General features: G+C 51.1%; 1 protein-coding gene across 1 annotated transcript in view; it reads left to right on the top strand.

Moving 5' to 3' along the window:
* Positions 1 to 17,708, top strand: part of phf21b (PHD finger protein 21B) — a gene marked incomplete at both ends in the record, with an annotated part of 99,787 nt that extends 82,079 nt beyond the window's left edge. The window contains 11 exons of the mRNA XM_080537941.1: positions 1,952 to 2,186; positions 2,388 to 2,509; positions 2,704 to 2,847; positions 5,594 to 5,645; positions 6,088 to 6,164; positions 13,123 to 13,177; positions 14,426 to 14,448; positions 15,953 to 16,111; positions 16,659 to 16,725; positions 16,852 to 16,955; positions 17,436 to 17,708. Coding sequence (XP_080394067.1) covers positions 1,952 to 2,186; positions 2,388 to 2,509; positions 2,704 to 2,847; positions 5,594 to 5,645; positions 6,088 to 6,164; positions 13,123 to 13,177; positions 14,426 to 14,448; positions 15,953 to 16,111; positions 16,659 to 16,725; positions 16,852 to 16,955; positions 17,436 to 17,708 — 1,311 coding nt within the window. The remainder of the gene's footprint in view (positions 1 to 1,951; positions 2,187 to 2,387; positions 2,510 to 2,703; positions 2,848 to 5,593; positions 5,646 to 6,087; positions 6,165 to 13,122; positions 13,178 to 14,425; positions 14,449 to 15,952; positions 16,112 to 16,658; positions 16,726 to 16,851; positions 16,956 to 17,435) is intronic.
* Between the last annotated feature and the right edge of the window lie 2,489 nt (positions 17,709 to 20,197).

Raw genomic sequence — 20,197 nt, 5'->3', positions numbered from 1 at the left:
GTTAGAGTGGAGGGGGGGGTTACAGTGGGTTAGAGTGGAGGGGGGGGGGGTTACAGTGGGTTAGAGTGGAGGGGGGGGTTACAGTGGGTCAGAGTGGAGGGGGTGGTTACAGTGGGTTAGAGTGGAGGGGGGGGGTTACAGTGGGTTAGAGTGGAGGGGGGGGTTACAGTGGGTCAGAGTGGAGGGGGGGGTTACAGTGGGTTAGAGTGGAGGGGGGGGGTTACAGTGGGTTAGAGTGGAGGGGGGGGGTGGTTACAGTGGGTTAGAGTGGAGGGGGGGGTGGTTACAGTGGGTTAGAGTGGAGGGGGGGGTTACAGTGGGTCAGAGTGGAGGGGGGGGTTACAGTGGGTTAGAGTGGAGGGGGGGGGTTACAGTGGGTTAGAGTGGAGGGGGGGGTGGTTACAGTGGGTTAGAGTGGAGGGGGGGGTGGTTACAGTGGGTTAGAGTGGAGGGGGGGGGTTACAGTGGGTTAGAGTGGAGGGGGGGGTGGTTACAGTGGGTTAGAGTGGAGGGGGGGGGTTACAGTGGGTTAGAGTGGAGGGGGGGGGGTTACAGTGGGTTAGAGTGGAGGGGGGGGGGTGTGGGTGGTTACAGTGGGTCAGAGTGGGGCGGGGGGGTGGGTGGTAGAAGAGTACCTGTTGTTGCCCACCAGAGAGACTCTGTCAGCAGACGGACAGACAGCAGCCCATTAGGAGCCTGGTCACGTTCTGCCTCACGTCAACACTCAGGGAGCATGGCGGTGTGTGTGTGTGTGTGTGTGTGTGTGTGTGTGTGTACGAGGTGTTTGGCAGACAGCTGTGAACAGCTGCCTCACTTCTCTGTCTCAGCTCATGTGTGAATGACAGGCTGTCTTTTTGAAGGCACTGTGTGTGTGTGTCTGTGTGTGTGTGTGTCTGTGTGTGTGTGTGTGTAGTATACTATTTTCTGTGTGCTTCCCTTCTTGAGGCAGTTGAGACTTTGTATGCTTGTAGAATCGTAGAAATATACTATTCTAATTCTGAGTAGAATGCCTTGGTTCTTCTTTCAGTCCACCTTTGACTGTGTGTGTGTGTGTGTGTGTGGCTGCCTGTCTGATTGTGTATGTATGTGTGTGTGCTTCTGTCTGTGTGATATATATATATATGCGTGTGTGTGTTTGTGTGCACATGTCTGTCTGTCTTTGTGCTTGTGTCTTTTTGTCTGTCTGTGTGTGTGTGTGTGTGTGTGTGTGTGTGTGTGTGTGTGTGTGTGTGTGTGTGTAGTAGTAGTAGTAGTAGTTTTTTAGAACACGTCAGTCAAAAACGTTCCAGTGGAAGGTGAAGGGACCACTGCTGAGGTACTAAATATGATTCATGGTCTTGTGTTAAAGGCTGAGGCTCTCCCTCCTGTCCCCCCCCGGAGACCATCGTCATGGTGACATGGTGTGTGTTTTTTGTTCTTCCAAAAGGTCCCTCTGCAACCTTTTAATCTAAAAAAACTATTTTTATAACTCATTCGTCAGTCCTCTCGTCATTTTAGTCCCCTATAATCATCAGAATCAATCAGAACTTTTGCGCACGGGTGTCGAGAGACTCGGAGCTGTAAGAAAAAGCACAGAAAAGAAGAAAAAAAAAAAGAGAACTTCCAGGTCCTCCCGACTGAGAAGGTGTATGTAGTAAATGGTCAATTGACTGCACTTATATCCAAATCGCTTCACAACGGCCTCTCATTCACCCGTTCACACACACATTCACACACCAACGGCGGCAAGCTACCATGCAAGGCTTTGGGAGCCATTTGGGGTTCAGTGTCTTGCCCAAGGACACCTCGACATGCGGCCACCCGGGGCTCGAACCGCCGATCTGCCGACCTTGCGATCGTTAGACTCTACCTCCTACCTCCTGCGCCACAGCCGCCCCCTAACAACCCTGTAGTAAAGTAAAAGTAAAATGTAGTAACCCTCCCGGTTCTGGGTGCTTTGCTTCCTCCACAGGTTAGGCCAAAGACTGTGATCCCGGACAGCCTCCCCCACAGCCCCTCCTGTCAGCAGCAGCAGCAGCAGCAGCCCCCCAGCCAGCCCCCGCTGAGCCTCCCCCACCAGAGACCCACGGCCGTGGTGAGCCCCAAGAGCCAGGGCCCCGCGCTGCCCACCGCCAACAGCACCTTCAGCCCCCAGCGCCTGGCCAACGGACAGGCAGACTCCGCCGCCGCCTCCTCCACCTCCACACCCACCTCGCCGCCACCTCCCCTACCCCTACCTCTGCCCCTACCCCTACCCCTGGCCTTGCCCCTACCCCTGGCCTTGCCCCTACCCCTGGCCCTGCCCCTGACCCTAACTGGACGGGTCTCCACCATCATCAGCAGCACCAGCAAAGCAGCCACCTCCTCCTCCTCCTCCTCCTTCTCCTCCTCCACAGCAGTAGGCCCAGGCCCGGGTGTGGGCGTGGCCTACGCCATCATCTCGACCGCCACCGGCGTCGCCGGGCACGGGGTGTCGGTCATCAGCGAGGCGGTCAAGGTGCGGCCGTTGGTCTTCAGCGCGGAGAGCAAGGTGAGAGTCCCGACCGTCCTTCTCCTCCGCCACAACCACAACCACGGCCACAACCTCTCAGCCCTTCTCTCTGTCTCGCTCGGCCGAGACCGTAGACCGTAGAAATGATGATTTCTCACTTGGTCTCACTTCGACAGCTGCGGTCAACCCGCTTACACCCGTGCGTGTGTGTGTGCGTGTGTGCGTGTTCTCAGGTGATAATAATCCGTCCGCAGCCCCCCAGCAGTTCCCAGGGCTCCCCAGCGGACCCCCAGGCTGACAGCCCCAGAAAGGGCGCCCCCAGCCCCGCCCCCTCTCCCCCCGCCAGGAAGAAGAAGGAGGAGGAGGAGGACCCAGAGGTTAGCCCCCCCACCACCCCCCCCCCCCCCTTTCTGTTCCTAGGGTCTCTACTCACACAGCGACACTAAACTTGGATTTCATGCATTTCAAGTGGCATCTTTGTAATCATGACGACGTAGACATGTCTAAGAATGCATTTCACCATGTAAATTCCCATTATAGTGAAAATATCACCGCTCATCCCTGATCAGACTTAGCTGGGGTGCTGCAGCGGAAGAGTGTCAAATAGACAACAAATAGACACACACTCAAATCTGTGCAAAAAACGATGTTTATTGCGAGATTTCGGTCTCAAGACCCTCTGACCATTGTAAACAACAGCTGTATGACGCGTCACTTATCAATCAAACCAATCAACGGTCTGCCGCCTCACATCGTAGCACGGATAGTACCTTTCGCTCCGAGTCAGGAAGGGTAGCTAACATCAGTACGGTACTACAGCCCGGTACGGCCCAGTTGGCAGTGGAGAAAGCAAAACAAAGCGTTGCCTGAGTTCTGGTACGGTACGGGACAGTAGTGGAGAAGCGCCATAGCAGGGGGGGGCGGGGGAATCACTGACCAAGCACTAGTCCCTACAGATATGAGGCACCCTGGCCGGCGATGTGTCACCTTCCGTAAGCGTTTAAAGGCATCATGTCTGACCTGGCTGACTCTGAGCCGGAGCAGATGTCTATCTCATCCTCCGCAACTCGGGATCGGTTAACTGATCCAATTATTCGGCGAGATAATCCCAGATAATCCCGCCTCAGTCTCGGTTCTCGCCGGCACATCTTCCCCTTTCCCCTGGCGGGGCCGTGAGGCCGTCCCTCCGTCATCAGATAGGAGAGCTGCAGTCTGCTGCCGGCTAACCGCCTCACCCCCCCTCTGCTGTCCCCTGCATCACACCCATCACGTTTATTATTAATAATAATAATAATAATAATAATAATAATATGCACTTTTCCTTCAAAAGAAGAATCTCGGAGTGCTACAAAGTAGAAAAACGAAACCCAAAAAACTGCCTAAAAATATAATAAGTTAAAAACATAGTAAAAATGCCCCATAAAAACACAACAGAAATCTAAAAGTAAAAAGATTTACCGTATTGCTCCTAGGGAAAAAGACAATAATTTACCTCAGATTTTACATCAAGAGAATGACTTGTCTATTCAGCCCTGCTTCGGGTTATAATAATAATAATAATAATAATAATAATACTACTACAGGAGAGGAGTGATTTGGTATGGGATTAAACATATGAATCCCACTCCCAGAAATATGAAAAATCAATAGTACTGGAGAAACAGCAGCTATCCTAGTTGACGTCCTTGACAGCTGTGCAGGAAGGACATAGCACGTTGTAGGAGACTACATCTTAGGAACTACATTTTTGGAATGATAACAGTTGCTATAGCGACAGCACGACCAGTGGCCCTGCTGACTGAAAAACTATGGAGCGAAAGAGCATGGCTGTTATTTAAAACAAGTTTACAACACCGCTGTGGTAACACAGGAAAGAGAGAGGGAGCGAAGGAACGAGAGACAGAGAGAAAGAAAGAGAGAGAGAAAGAGAGGGAGACAGAGAGAGAGAGAGAGAGAAAGAGAGGGAGAGAGACAGAGAGAAAGAGAGAGAGACAGAGACAGAGAGAGAGAGAAAGCGAGGGAGACAGAGACAGAGAGAGAAAGAGGGAGACAGAGACAGAGAGAGAGAGAGAAAGAGAGGGAGACAGAGACAGAGAGAGAGAGAGAGAGAGAAAGAGAGGGAGACAGAGAGAGAGAGAGAGAAAAAGAGGGAGACGGAGACAGGGACCGAGAGAGAGAGAGACAGAGAGGGAACGAGAGAGAGGGAACGAGAGGGAACTAGAGACATAGATAGGGCTTTCACACCGGCAAAGAACCGTTCATGTATGAACGCGGGCTCGTTCGCCAGACAGCGCTAACGTTCGGAGGTTTCCGAACGCGAACGCGAACCGGCACGGTTCTTCGCCGGTGTGAAAGCCCTAAGAGAGAGAGAAAGAGAGGGAGACAGAGACAGAGAGAGAGAGAAAGAGAGAAAGAGAGAGAAAGAGAGGGAGACAGAGACAGAGAGAGAGAGAGAAAGAGAGGGAGACAGAGACAGAGAGAGCGAGAGAGAGAAAGCGAGGGAGACAGAGCCAGAGAGAGAGAGAGAAAGCAAGGGAGATAGAGAGAGAGAGAAAGAGAGGGAGACAGAGACAGAGAGAAAAAGAGGGAGACGGAGACAGGGACAGACAGAGAGAGAGAGACAGAGAGAGAGAGGGAACGAGAGAGAGGGAATGAGAGACAGAGAGAGAGAGAGGGAGACAAAGACAGAGAGAGAGAGAGAAAGAGAGAGAGAGGGAGACAAAGAGAGAGAGAGAGAGAGAGAAAGAGAGGGAGACAGAGAGAGACAGAGAGAGAGAGAGGGAATGAGAGAGAGAGAGAGAGAAAAAGAGAAGTCTCTACTGTAGAGGAGAGAGTACCCTCCAATCGTAACCTCTAGCAGAGCTGTGGAGAATTGAGGTCTCTCTGGTTCCTGACCGACACTGCGCCCTCACATCCCAGGCCTCACACAGGCCCCCTCTCTCTCTGGGACGCCCTCATGGTAATCTACCCCCGGTCTGAACCTCAAAGACGTCACGCCCCCCCCCCCCCCCTGGTCTTTCTGTACAGCCTCCCTGTGTGTTTCACACTCTTAACACGTCTCTCCACTCTCTCTCTACTCTCTCTCTCTCTCTCCTCCTCTTCTTCTTCTTCTCTCTCCTGCAGAAAATTGCCTTCATGGTGGCCCTCGGCCTAGTCACCACAGAGCACATGGAAGGTGAGTGTGTCGGAGGGAAGGAGGGTAGCCGTGGGGACGAGGGAGGGAGAGAGAGACGAGGAGGGGGGGGAGACGGTATCTTCGGCAGGGGTTTTCTTTACGGTTTTAATAACGGTCGGCGTCTCGACGCGTGCGCCTCACCTAGACGTCGCTTTGTGTTACGAAGTCACGAATGAATAGAAAAGGGTACCGGGGATAACAATCAGGCGAGATCGATCAACACGATCACCGTCTTAAATGTTTACCTAACTTGGGGAATTCGGTCTTCACTTATGAAGACGTTATTTCTTGAGAGAGCGGAGGAGGAGGAGAGAGTCCTTCCTCTGGGTAGACGAGTCAAGCAAAGACGTTTTCTTTTCCTCCGTTACCTGTTGCATGTTGCCTCCGCTTGCCTGTGTTTATCTAAGCAGCCTGTCTGTCTGTCTTCTGTTCACCTTGGCAGAGCTCCAGACCAAGAGACAGGAGAGGAAGAGGCGGAGCACGGCCAACCCCGCCTACAGCGGCCTGTTTGAACCAGAGGTGGGTGACCAGACTCGGGGGAACACTAGGACAGACGCTCCGGCTGCTCTAGGGAGAGAACTCTGTGGAGACAAGCCCAGCACTGAGCCTCAACCAGCACCAGTTTGATCATAATAATAATAGTAATAATAATAATAATAATAATAATACATTTGACTTATATAGCGCTTTTCTAGACACTCAAAGAAAGTTTTACAAACTGAAAAGATAGAGTCTTTAATAATAAAAAACTAATAACTTAAGTTTTTAAGTAACTTTACTAATAACTAATTGTAACCAGGGAGTAGCTGAAAAGGACTGTATAATTTAGGAAGGGGCTGGTTATCTAACTAAGGGAGCTAAATAGGCAGTATAGGAGGATACAGGCAGGGGGCGACAGCAAACCGTTAGACTAGCAGTTAATGTCGTTAGCATTAGCAAGGGAACTAGCATTAGCATTAGCCTTCAAACAACTAGCATTAGCATTGGAGCTACAAACAACTAGCATTAGCATTGGAGCTACAAACAACTAGCATTAGCATTGGAGCTACAAACAACTAGCATTAGCATTGGAGCTACAAACAACTAGCATTAGCATTGGAGCTACAAACAACTAGCATTAGCATTGGAGCTACAAACAACTAGCATTAGCATTGGAGCTACAAACAACTAGCATTAGCATTGGAGCTACAAACAACTAACACACGGTATTACATATGAACAACACATTTATTACACATGACGGTTGTATACATCCCCATATATACATTCCCTCCCGGCCGGCCACACACACACTCAATCACTCACTGATAGTCTCTGGCCTGAACAGGCTGATAGTCCAGGGCTGTGGTGCGCGTTGAGGCCTGGTTGAATGGCATGTGCGTCGATGAAGTCTAGCCGACGAAAGGGGGGGGGACGTAGCAACACGGAGGGAAAGGGCCGTCTTCGTGGTCTACCACGAGGTGAAGGGCCCAAGTCCCGTGGTCCGCGTCGAAGCTCCGCTGGAGTCAGTGTTTGCTCGTGGAGGCGACGATTATGTCCAGCTGGCGTCCCGCTTGGTCCAACGCTGAACAGCTGGCCGCTGGCAAGGCGGTCCAACGGGAACACAACTAAACGGGCTACACTGGTACACTCAATAATCACTTTTGGTGGTCCGCTTCAGCACGGGGTGCGTGTTACGGAATCCGCCATCTTAAATTGACTTCGTTGCTTCTCTCTCGTTACTCGCTCGTTCTGATTCTCCCCACACACTGACTGACTCCGCCCTTCCGTCTCTTATATACACCACCGAACGTAGCATCCGGGTCACGGACACACCCCGGATATACTACGTCATCAAACATATGCATAAACATTACAAGAATAATACATACACTTCATAAACGTACAGAAATAGTATAGAAAATAATAAAGTAATAACTGGGGCAAAATAGGGCTGGTTTGGGGAAACTAAAACTGGCACTAAAACTGTGGGCCTTCACAACAGCCGCCCCATGAAACCCTCGGTTTCAGTTAACTAAGAAGGCACACTGGCTAGGCTGCTCTAGCAGCGTGAAGTATGAGGTGATAGTGTCGACCACTCTGCCTGTCTGCCAGGCGGCGCGCGGAAGGGACTGGTCCATCACCAGTACCACGGCACCTTCGGACATCTTGTCTCTCTCCCTCAGCAGAATCTTCTGCTTCTCCTCCTTCTCCAGGGCGCGGATGTGCTCCTCGAAGCAGATCAGAGCGTCTTCCTTGTCCATGTTCTCCAGCTCCTCGTACTCAACGAAGGTGGGGTTGTCCAGCAGGTACTGCTGGGCCTCGGACCAGGTGGTGCAGTGGGTGACGTTGGCCATGTTGTCCAGAATGCTCGTCAGCGCCTCACAGTTCCTCTTCCTGAGCTGCTTGGCTTGTTCCTTCTCCTTCTTAGCCTTGTAGGCCTTAAACGCTTGCTTCTTCTCACTCAGCTTGGGCAGGGCGCTGTAGAGTGGGTCGTTGATGATCATTCTCATGGCTTGCTCCCATGACTCGTTGGATGAAACACCCTTCTCCTTCAGAAGCTCTTGGAAGGCCTGCTTGGCCTCCTCTTTTGGGTTCCACTTGTACGTTCTCTTCGCCAACTCCGGCCTTTCCTCCTTGGAGGCGTCTACCATACGGGCTGAGACTTCCATGGCTGACGTGTACTCGACGGAGTTGACGGGTGCGTCAATGCTGACCTCGGCCACGTGAGGGTGCATGGCCACCTGCAGGTGTTCCTCGGCAACAGCTGTTGCCGCCATGGCACGGTAGCGCCACCACCGGGACTCCTTAGTCTGGGAGTTGTAGTAGTAAGGCTTCCCATCCAGAGACTTATGCTCTGTCCACAGAGACTTCTTCCTCGGTTGGTCATCCTGTGGTGAACCATTTGTGGTACTAACTGTTCCAGGTGCACTGGCAGCAATAGATTCCACTCCAGGCGGTCCGGTTGGTTGGTTTGCTTCTTCGGTTCGGACATGGAGGGATGACGTAGCTCTCCCGTCCCTCTCTCTCCACTCGGTAGCGCCTTGGAGGGCCCACCCAAGCGCAGTCTTAACAGCCATCGGGCAGCCTCGTGGTCCTCTCAGCGGAGGACGGAGCGACACGATCAGTTCAGCGTTGTCCGAGCCGATGAGAAGGGTTGGCTCCGCTCCTTCTATCGGATGTAGGTCTACTCCCCGTAGGTGGGGATATCTTGCGCGTAACCTCTCCAGGGGGTAGTCGTAGCGGGAGAGCGCTAGCTGGTCGGCGGTGAAGACATTCTGAAGCCGATGTCTATCCGACGGCCGCCCCGCCGGGGAGATAGAGAAGTTGATTCTCGCCCCGGTGACCTCTTTAAGGTCGCGACGTATCGTGCGCAGAGTCAGCTTCTCCGCAGTCCCTTGGAGCCCCAACTGGCGCACTGCCCCCTGGAGAAGGATGGTCCGTTCCGACCCGTCGTCTAGAACGGCGTACGTGTCGTACACAGCGTTGTTGTGGTGAAGTCGGACCTTCACCACCTTCAGTAGAACCTTGGAGCCGCTGCTCTGTGGCGAGTCTAGGTAGTAGACAGGGGTTTCCTCTTCCGGTGCGCGACCGGACCTAGGGCTTCTGTTGCCCTCCGTGGATCTGGCGAGGGAGACCTCGTGTAGGATGTGGAGGTGGACCTCCTCACAGCGGTTGCACTTCCTCCTCAAGGTGCAGTTCTTCGCCAGATGGTCGCGCCCACAGTTCCAGCACCTCTTGTGCTCCTCGAGCCACCTCTGCTTGGCCTCGGTACTCAGGTTGTTGAATTCACTGCACTCATTGAACCAGTGCTCGCTGGGGCAGTACGGACATGGCGGTGGACCTCTCCGTCCCTTTTGAGGGGGTTGAGAGGAATCCTTTCCCTCAGGTCGGGTGGTCCTCTCTCTCCGAGGCTCCTCCTCCGTGTGCAGCACTCCTACCGGGCGTCCTCTGTTCGAGCTCGGCCCGTCCCAGCGGTCCCCCTTCTCCCTCTCCTTCTTCGGCTCAGCGTAACCCATGGCGTCTACGTTGGTGTCATGCACTTCCTCCAGTAGGAACTCCGCGAAGGCAGCCATGCTCAGACCCAACTTCCCGGGGTTCCGAACGCGCTGCTGTCGCCGGAACCTCTCCTGCCGGAAGCGTGGGATCTTGCGGAGCAGCCGCTCTACGTTGGAGGTGCTGTTGATCTCGCTGGCGCCAGCTGGGCCCTGCGTCTTCAGCATCCCAACCAAGGTGTGCACGCGGAGCGCGAAGTCATCCAGCGCCCGGTCATCCTTGATGGGGGCCTGCTGTTCGAGGGCTTGCAGTTCAGCAAGGGCGTGGTTCCAGGGACGACCGTAGCGGGCATCCAAGTCAGCGAGCGCTCTGGTGTAAGGTGTCGGTGCGGAGGCATGGGCCAGTACCATGTTGTGGGCTCTGGGGTTCCTCACATGCTGAAGGAGAATCGCATATTTGTAGGACTCGGAGCAGGAGTTGTCCAAGAGCGTGTCTAGGCAGATGCGTAGCTCCACATACTGGCTCCTGTCCTCGTCCTTGAAGAAAGGGAACTTGGGTCCCTCCACCTGGGGGAACATCCTGTAGTGGATCATCGGTGCTGGAGTGACGGTCTGGGTGTCCGGCCTGCATGCATTTTGGTGCACTGGAGGACCTAGGGGTGTGCTACGCTCTTGGGGGATGGCTCCCCTCCCGGGCAGCGACGCTGGCTCCCTCTGGGCCGCGTAGCGGTCGGGTCCCTGGTCCTCTTCCTTCCAGGTGGTCAGCTGGGCCTGTAGTTGGACAGTCATGGCGGGGGTCATGGAGCCATCGGCGGGGGGTTCAGGAGATGGCACTCGAGAGGGCCGTGCGGATGATACTCTGGAGCTACGGGCCAACGGAGTTCTGCTGAGGCACACGTCGCGCATGGTCTGCATCATTTCCGCCATCTTCTCTGCGTGCAGTTGCTCTCTCGCCATCTGCCTCTCCGCCGCGCGTTCCGCCCCCTCCATCTGGAGGCGCTCGCGCTCGTACTGGATGCGTTCCCTCTCTAACGCCTCCTGGCGCTGTCTCTCCGCCGCACGTTCCGCTCCGTTCATCTGGAGGCGTTCCCTCTCTGACGCCTCCTGGCGCTGTCTCTCCGTCTGGAGGCGGTCGCGCTCCATCTGGAAGCGTTCACGTTCTAGCGCCTCCTGGCGCTGTCTCTCCGCCGCGCGTTCCGCTCCGTTCATCTGGAGGCGTTCGCGTTCTAGCGCCTCCTGGCGCTGGAGGCGTTCACGCTCGAACTGGAGTCGTTCCCGCTCTAACGCCGTCTCGGCCTGTTGGCGCTCCCGCTCTAACGCCATCTCGGCCTGTTGGCGCATATATTCGGACAGCGCGGCACTACTCCCTCTGGAGTGCAGGCTATCCGCCCCAGAGGCAGAACTGCCCACGGAAGCCCTGGACCGGTAGGAAGCCACTGAGCGGCAGGAGCTAGGTCTCGAGCGCGCCGTACTGGGAGGCAGATCGTTAAGGCTGAGGCCCTCCCTCTTCCGCCCGCAGGCGCTGTCGGACCGGGCCTCTCCTTCCTGTTCTTCCGTTTCCACGGCAAAACCCTGCGGTTCTGCCATCTCATCCTCAGGCTGGTGCTCTTTGAGGGCTGTCTCAGTGCTAGCCACCCGCGCGCCGGCGGACACCTCGGCCTCTCCGACCACTGTATCCCGTGGAGTGCGCTCCTCGCTACCACTCGGTGAGCTTTCGAGCTCAAGCTCATACTCCTGTAACCTCGGAGGCAACCGCGGGACTCTCTGTGGTCGTGGCTCTGGCTCAGGGGGCGGAGAAGGGGGGGTAACTGTCTGGTCTGGTTGGCTGCGCTCAGCCATGCTATCACTACACTACCTATCCGGCTCGAAGGACCAATTGTAACCAGGGAGTAGCTGAAAAGGACTGTATAATTTAGGAAGGGGCTGGTTATCTAACTAAGGGAGCTAAATAGGCAGTATAGGAGGATACAGGCAGGGGGCGACAGCAAACCGTTAGACTAGCAGTTAATGTCGTTAGCATTAGCAAGGGAACTAGCATTAGCATTAGCCTTCAAACAACTAGCATTAGCATTGGAGCTACAAACAACTAGCATTAGCATTGGAGCTACAAACAACTAGCATTAGCATTGGAGCTACAAACAACTAGCATTAGCATTGGAGCTACAAACAACTAGCATTAGCATTGGAGCTACAAACAACTAGCATTAGCATTGGAGCTACAAACAACTAGCATTAGCATTGGAGCTACAAACAACTAGCATTAGCATTGGAGCTACAAACAACTAACACACGGTATTACATATGAACAACACATTTATTACACATGACGGTTGTATACATCCCCATATATACATTCCCTCCCGGCCGGCCACACACACACTCAATCACTCACTGATAGTCTCTGGCCTGAACAGGCTGATAGTCCAGGGCTGTGGTGCGCGTTGAGGCCTGGTTGAATGGCATGTGCGTCGATGAAGTCTAGCCGACGAAAGGGGGGGGGACGTAGCAACACGGAGGGAAAGGGCCGTCTTCGTGGTCTACCACGAGGTGAAGGGCCCAAGTCCCGTGGTCCGCGTCGAAGCTCCGCTGGAGTCAGTGTTTGCTCGTGGAGGCGACGATTATGTCCAGCTGGCGTCCCGCTTGGTCCAACGCTGAACAGCCGGCCGCTGGCAAGGCGGTCCAACGGGAACACAACTAAACGGGCTACACTGGTACACTCAATAATCACTTTTGGTGGTCCGCTTCAGCACGGGGTGCGTGTTACGGAATCCGCCATCTTAAATTGACTTCGTTGCTTCTCTCTCGTTACTCGCTCGTTCTGATTCTCCCCACACACTGACTGACTCCGCCCTTCCGTCTCTTATATACACCACCGAACGTAGCATCCGGGTCACGGACACACCCCGGATATACTACGTCATCAAACATATGCATAAACATTACAAGAATAATACATACACTTCATAAACGTACAGAAATAGTATAGAAAATAATAAAGTAATAACTGGGGCAAAATAGGGCTGGTTTGGGGAAACTAAAACTGGCACTAAAACTGTGGGCCTTCACAACACTAATAAAAAGAAAACAAAAAAATAAGTAAAAGAAAGTATAGGGGCCTAATTAAGGTAGTGCTGGGGACACATGGGAAGGGGAGGAGAGGGAGAGGGTTAACTGGTGAAGGCAAGCTCGAAGAGGTGGGTTTTGAGGGTTCTGTTTAAATGTTGGGAGGGTGTTGGCCTGTCTGATGTGGTTGGGGAGGGCGTTCCAGAGGGACGGGGGGCTGCGGCTGAAAAGGCCCCATCACCCCAGGTGATGTGCCAGAAGACACAGTTCGAACTAGGAGAGATGGCATCATTCAGTGGCCTATCCCTATTTTTGTGAATATATTATGACTCCCCCTGCTGGGTCTGTGTGGGTTGGTTGTAGCCTAGAGTATGGTGTCGAGTACCCAAGTATTCAGTGTATGTTGAGTAAACATTTCCTCTTTCCATTTTGTCTTCCAGCGCAAACGCCTTGCATCAAATTACCTGAACAACCCTCTGTTCCTGTCAGCGAGAGGTAAAGACACATTTTACCTCAGCATGACACTACCAGTATGGGGGGCTGACACAATTAATGAACAGCGCACACACACACACACACACACACACACACACACACACACACACAGAACACACAGGAACGAACACACACGAATGAACACACACACACACACACACACACAGGAACACACAGGAACGCACACACAGTAACGCACATGCACACACACACACACACACACACACACACACACACACACACACAGGAACACACAGGAATGAACACACAGGAATGAACACACACACACACACACACACAGACACACACAGGAACACACAGGAACGCACATGCACACACACATACACACACACAGGAACACACGGGAACACACAGGAACGAACACACACAAATGAACACACACACACACAATGAACACACAGGAACGAACTCACACACACACACACACACAGGAACGCACACACAGTAACGCACATGCACACACGCACACACAGGAACGCACACGCACAAACGCACACACACACACACACACACACACACACACACAGAACACACAGGAACGAACACACAGGAATGAACACACACACACACACACACAGGAACACACAGGAACGCACACACAGTAACGCACATGCACACACACACACACACACACACACACATACACAGGAACACACAGGAATGAACACACACGAATGAACACACACACACACACACACACGGGAACACACACACAATGAACACACAGGAACGAACACACACACACACACACACACAGGAACGCACACACAGTAACGCACATGCACACACACACACACAGGAACGCACACGCACAAACACACACACACACACACACACACACACATCTTCAAGGAACATAAAAGTCATACATAACCCATGAGTTGAATTTAAAAAAGACTAAAACATATTCAAAGTTAGGATTAAAGTCTTGTGATCCGCCATTACATTATTCTCTCTGTTCTGAAAAACAAAAAAACTAAACATGCACGTGCTTGTTCAAAAGAAATGGGTCACAGATCACAGACTGTATCTAGAGTAGTACAGTACATATCAAAGCCTGTGTAACACCACGTGTTGTCTTCCCCAGAGCTTCTGCATGCCCCCCCCTACCCCGCCCCCCCCTTCCCTCCCACCCTCTCTAACCACGCTACACTGTCCATGTTCCTCCCTGTCTTAACCTGCTGTCAGACACTAACCTGTTCTCTGCTCCCCCTGTCCACACGCTAGACACTGAGGATCTGTGCTGGAAGGTACGTAAGCATGACTGCAGATAGGGTGTGTGTGTGTGTGTGTGTGTGTGTGTGTGTGTGTGTGTGTGTGTGCCCAAGGCGATGAATAGACCAAAACAAACCCTTTTTTTTTTTTTTTTTTTTACTATTACTGCCTGTCGTTGTCGTAGTACAAATCTTGTTAATGTGTTCTCTCCGACTACGTCCTGCCTTTTGGCTTTTCACCGTAGCGACCCTGTTTCGATACGACACACGGTACCACGGTCCGCCTCTGACACCGCTCGCGGGTCACAACGAGGCTTCTGCATAGCGACGACGTGACAAGACTCATCAAAGTCAGGCGGCGACTCAGAGGCAGAACTAGGCCGAGTGTCGGAAGCGCCGCTCTTTTGAGAAAAAAATCCCGGGAACAAAATACTCGTTCATTATCGTCCCTAATCACGTCTTTCGATTCCCCGGCGCGGCCGTCTTTCTCCCGAACCTGCGAGTTGCTGTGGGATGACAGATGTCCCCGTTACCTGCGTCGGTAAATTCACCAAGCTCTTTTACCCTTCAGATTCCTGTGCGACTGACTGTCACACTATTTCACCTGCCGCATCTACCCGCTCTGGAGGAACATGTAATGAGAGAGATAGGGCCCCCGGGCGCGAGCGTTAATCTGAGGGAGGGGGGGTGGGGGGGGGGGGGGTGAGGGGGGACTGCCTGCCCGACACCTGTGATTTTTCACTCTCTTTTTCTTCATCTCACCCCCCCCTCTCCCATCCCCATCCCTCTCTCTCAGGATTTAACTGTACTGACATTTCACTGACGCCTGCTTTCGCTCCGATAGTGAGGGAAACGAGACCATTAGTGTGCGAGACCAGAGGCACGTCGTTCCAAACAAATCGCTCACTCGCACCCCTCCTCCTCCTCCTCCTCCTCTCCTCCTCTGAGGCTAGGACCAGAAGGCACTTAGGATTCATATCAGTTGCTGGCTGTTCGCCATCCAATACCTGGATATGCCACCTGTAGTTGGAATCTAATTAGAGAGATAAGGCAGACAACATCGGGGGTTGAATTTGGGACGATTTTAGATTATTCGACAGGGGTGGTTTTTTTACGGGGGGGGGGGTTTACTAATGCGATGCATCCCAAATTCGTACAATCTCATCTGTCGTGAAAAAAAAAAGATAGAATCTCATCTCAGAGAAAGAAAGAAAAAGGGGAACATCGTTCTACGGGGGGGGGGGGGGAACGTCGTGTCGGTGGCGCGCGTCTGCCGTAAACATTGCGTAATCGGGTGGCGATCAACGAGAAAGACGGCTCATCCTGGATCATCAGCGATCAGAGAGGCTCAGCCATCTGGCGACGGTGGGCAGCAGTACTGTCGCGGTCCAACGGCTCCCCTCGCGGCTGGAGAGCACCAAAACAAACACTTATTGACTTTTTTGACGTTTTTTTTTCCAGCGGTCGTTCCTTTGGGTGGTGCTCAGCTCCCTAAGTCTCTTTTTAACGGTTGTGTGTGTGTGTGTGTGTTTCCTGACAGGAGGACTTGGAGCATGACGAACACTGTGCCATCTGTAAGGAGGATGGCGAGCTCCAGCCGTGTCACAACTGCGTCCGCGCCTACCACCCCGACTGCCTCCACCCCCCGCTCAAAACACCACCCCGAGGGGCGTGGTACTGCCCCAAGTGCCAGAAGAAGGTACTACGCTTGAATAACAAGAGGGATAACACCAGAGCTAATTTGTTTGAATACATTGTTTGAGTCTTCCCAGGGGGCGGGGTTTACACTATTGACTATTCCATTGGTTCCCATTGTGCCAGGCAAACTCAATCAAGCGTATCAAAGTATTTCAAATGGTTTGAAATACTATTTGAACCCAGGTCTGTTATAATACATATTTCAACAAATCTTCGAGATAAAAATGGTTAATTCCAGTTCACATTTACATTTTTGGCATTTAGCAGACTGCCTTTGTCCAAAGCGACTTACAACAACAAATACATTTGACTAAGTCAGTGTTGACAGTGAATACAGTGAATCATCTATCCACCAGTCGTAGCAGGAAAAAAGTAATCTATGTTCAGGCCTGGGGCCATTGGCAGTCGTCGTGCTAGAAGAAGGATTTATTTTTTTATGGCACATCGTGACGCAAACAGAAATACTAGCATGGCACTGTTCTGTTCACACCAACTCACCAAAAATGGAAGGAGATTCAGAATGTAACATCTCTTTTTCCTTCTGGAAGGTTCTGAACAAAGAGAACATGTCGTGGCCGCAGAATTTCGTACAGTCCTACGTTACACACAAGACAGGTGAGAGTGACCACACACACACTCACACTCACACTCACACTCACACTGTTTTTTTTTTCTGTGCATATGACAGCTGTGCTGAAGTGTGCTGACGGGTCTGAACTGTGTGTGTGTGTGTGTGTCCAGTGAGAGAGGAGGAGAAGAGGAGGCTGTTGAGGAGGAACGGAGAGCTGAAGAAAGAGTGCGCCCATCTGGAGGAGCAGGACCAGAGGCTCAACAAATCCCTCACGGTACGACCCCTGACCCCAACACACCTTAACACGCCGCAGGAAGACAGGAGGCTTCGGAGGCTGTGCCTTTTCACAAGCTGCACCCCACCTCTGGAACTCTCTCTCTCTCTCTCTCTCTCTCAAACACTCAGAGACCCTCACTCTCCACTTTTAAATCCCACCTCAAAACATATCTGTTCTCACATGCATACAACCTCCCCAACCCCTAACCATCTCCCCTACCCCCCTAACCATCTCCCCTACCCCTAACCATTTCCCCTAACCCTGCCACCCCCCTGGACATTGCTGTGTTAACTGTTCCCTGTTCGTTAACTCTGTGTTCTATGTGCTCATGTTATCTGTTGCTTGTCGTTTCTGTGTTTCCCATACTGTCAGTGTCTTTGAGCCCCGGAAAAGCACTATATAAATACAATGAATTATTATTACTATTATTATTATTATTATTAAAAATGACTTTTATTTGCCCCTCCTGTGTGACAGAAGTGCATGGACCGGCGGGAGCGTCTGGTGGACCAGCAGAGGGACACCCAGGCCTCCCTGGAGCGCCTCAAGGCCCTGATCAGGCTGATCCAGCGGGACCAGATGATCCAGGTCACCATGACGGCCACCACCACCACAGGGGCCTCTCTGCTTTCTCTGCCCTGGATCAAACCCACCAGCACCACCACCAACACGTCGGCCCCCCCCGCAGGACCCTCCATGCTACTGCAGAAGAGCCTGCCCCAGAGCCAGACGACCCAGGGCAACAACTGATCACGTCCGTGCGTGCGTCCGTCCGTCCGTTCCGTCCGTCCGACCGCCCCAGTGCGAGCATCCGTCCTAGCCAAGTGGCCACCTGCTGGACAAGCAGGTCACCTCACCGAACATCAAAAAGGCGTCAGTTATTTTTTTTATTTTTTTTAAAACCACGTCTGAGACACCATTGAAACCATTGAATAATATTTAACAATATGGTTATTGAAGAAAGAGCTGTTGTGGGAAATAAAATTTAAAAAACGAACAAAAACTTTAAAAAAACAACTCAAAAACTATATCCTCCACTCAATTCATAACAAGTATTTTTTAAACCCAACACCTACAGTGCTTACGAGATTTCTTTTTTTATTTATAGTTTTTTTATTTATTATGTTGATGTTCTTGGCCTTAATGTATTTATGACAAAAAAAAAGTAGGTCACAGTGCTGCCACAGAAATATGGAATAGGTATTCTGTGTGGCCCAAATGATTTTTGCTTTTTTAAACAGGTATAATTATTGTTCTGCATATAGTGAGAGAGAACATTAGAGTAGTTGTAGTTACAAATAAACAATGGAATTATGAAACTGAAAGGACTGTACATTAATGTATCTGAGTAGATATTTGTTCTCATTCTCCTATGAACAATGTTTGCCATAATAATTCAGGTGAAAGAGGGGATGGGGGAAATGTTTTCATTGTGTATGTAGGTAAAAGCATACGAGCCTTCAAACAAAACAGAGAATAACTTTTTTTCAGTATTAATATAGTTAAAGAAAAAAGTATTTAAGATGACTACAGAATTTAGCATTTCTAGTGGAGAATTTTAGTATTTTCATGCTGATGCCTGTTGATAAATGCGAGTTGTTGGAGTATTCAAGGTGGGAGGATCACTGTACATATGTTGTATTATTATTGCAGGTCCCTCTGTTTTCTCTACTTTTACTGTTACTGGATTCACACAACTACCCGAAGGTGTTCCTTTTTCCACAGTTGCACTCTAAAGCGTTTGACATTTTGAAGGGCCATGAGAGTTCCTGTGTGATCCAAACCATTTTAATCCCTCCCCTTCTTTCTGTCACCAGTATAGAAAATATGCCAAAAAACCTTACATTTTTGTACTGGGAACTCCCATCTTATCAAACTGTCTGTCATGCTATTAACCTACCCTACCTGTTTTTATATATTTTTCGCTATCACAATGCTTTTTTTTTTCTTTCTTTTTTTTTTTACTCTCATGTGACTGAACATTTTTACAGTGGGTCTCTTGCTCATTTGCAATAACAATGCAAATCTGCTCATTTGAATTTTATGTCGTTATTTCTAATCTGCTAGACGGTACAAATGAACACTGCCTCAAGTACAAGTAGATGAATCCAGGGTTTCTTGTCATATCATTTTGTAAAAACGCCAGTCAACTGGAAATGAGGAAGACTTTGATATCTGCAACAGTTATGGGTGTGGATAGTCAAGTCTTCCTGATGTTCCTGATGAGTGGTAAAGACTTCAGAATCAGTCCTTCAGTCTTTACTGATATTTTAAATTATATCACGATGCATCTTATTATTATCTAACGAACTTGGTCGTGATGCAGAATCCCTCTGCATCCCTTTAATAGACACTAACGAACAACTATGGAAATGATTAAGAGAAGGAGAAGATAATAGTTTAGTTAACTGGTATCGGTGGAACCATTTTAAGTGAGGGAAAACACGAAAAGCAAACCACGCGAGAAAGAGGTTAACGCCCAATTACAACAAGTAGGGACTCCCGACTCATATCATCAAAGTGACTTGTGTTTGGCTTCAAAAAGTCTTCAAGACACCATGCAATCTGAATGTCACAGGAGGAGCCCCCTGTTAGCAGTGAGAAGTACAGTTAGCACACAGACACTGTTTGACAGAGGAGGTTTCCTCTAAGACAGCAGACTGGACTACCAACGGCCAAGGGCTCTGGATAAGGACAACTACACTGCTACTGGTGTCAAGCAATATGTCATTCAAAGCATTCAATTCAATAGTTCCATGCTTTAAATGGGTATCCCCCCTCCCTCCCCCCCCACCACCCCACCCCCCCAAAAAAAACAAGTCCCCTTCCCTAGCCATAGAAATCAGATTGTGTTATTTTTTCCTTTTGATTCTGCAAACTAACCGACAAACCGTCTATAATGAACAAATACGCCTTTTTTCCCAGTATCTGCCTCAAACACATTGAGGGCTTTATCGACCTGCATAAATATCATTAAAAGTTTGCCTTTCAAATTAAATATGGCATTCTCGTATGAATGAATAAATGAATGATGATTAGGGAAGGCAATTATGTGGCTTTTTCACCATCACCCCAGTCTAGTCTCACAGAGGACCAACATGTACCAGCGCGAGGCCCGAATGTACAGACCGCATTCCATGCATATCATGTGTTCTGCCTTGTACATGGCATGGCGGGGGGGGGGGGGGGGGGGGGCGGGCAGACAGACTGAGAGAGACACACACTCATCTGTGGGACAT

This window comes from Nansenia antarctica, assembly GCF_963989245.1.
Source record: "Nansenia antarctica genome assembly, chromosome: 8".
NCBI lineage: Eukaryota > Metazoa > Chordata > Actinopteri > Argentiniformes > Microstomatidae > Nansenia > Nansenia antarctica.
The sequence above is the reverse complement of the archived record's forward strand: the minus strand, read 5'-3'. Positions and strand labels throughout refer to the sequence as shown.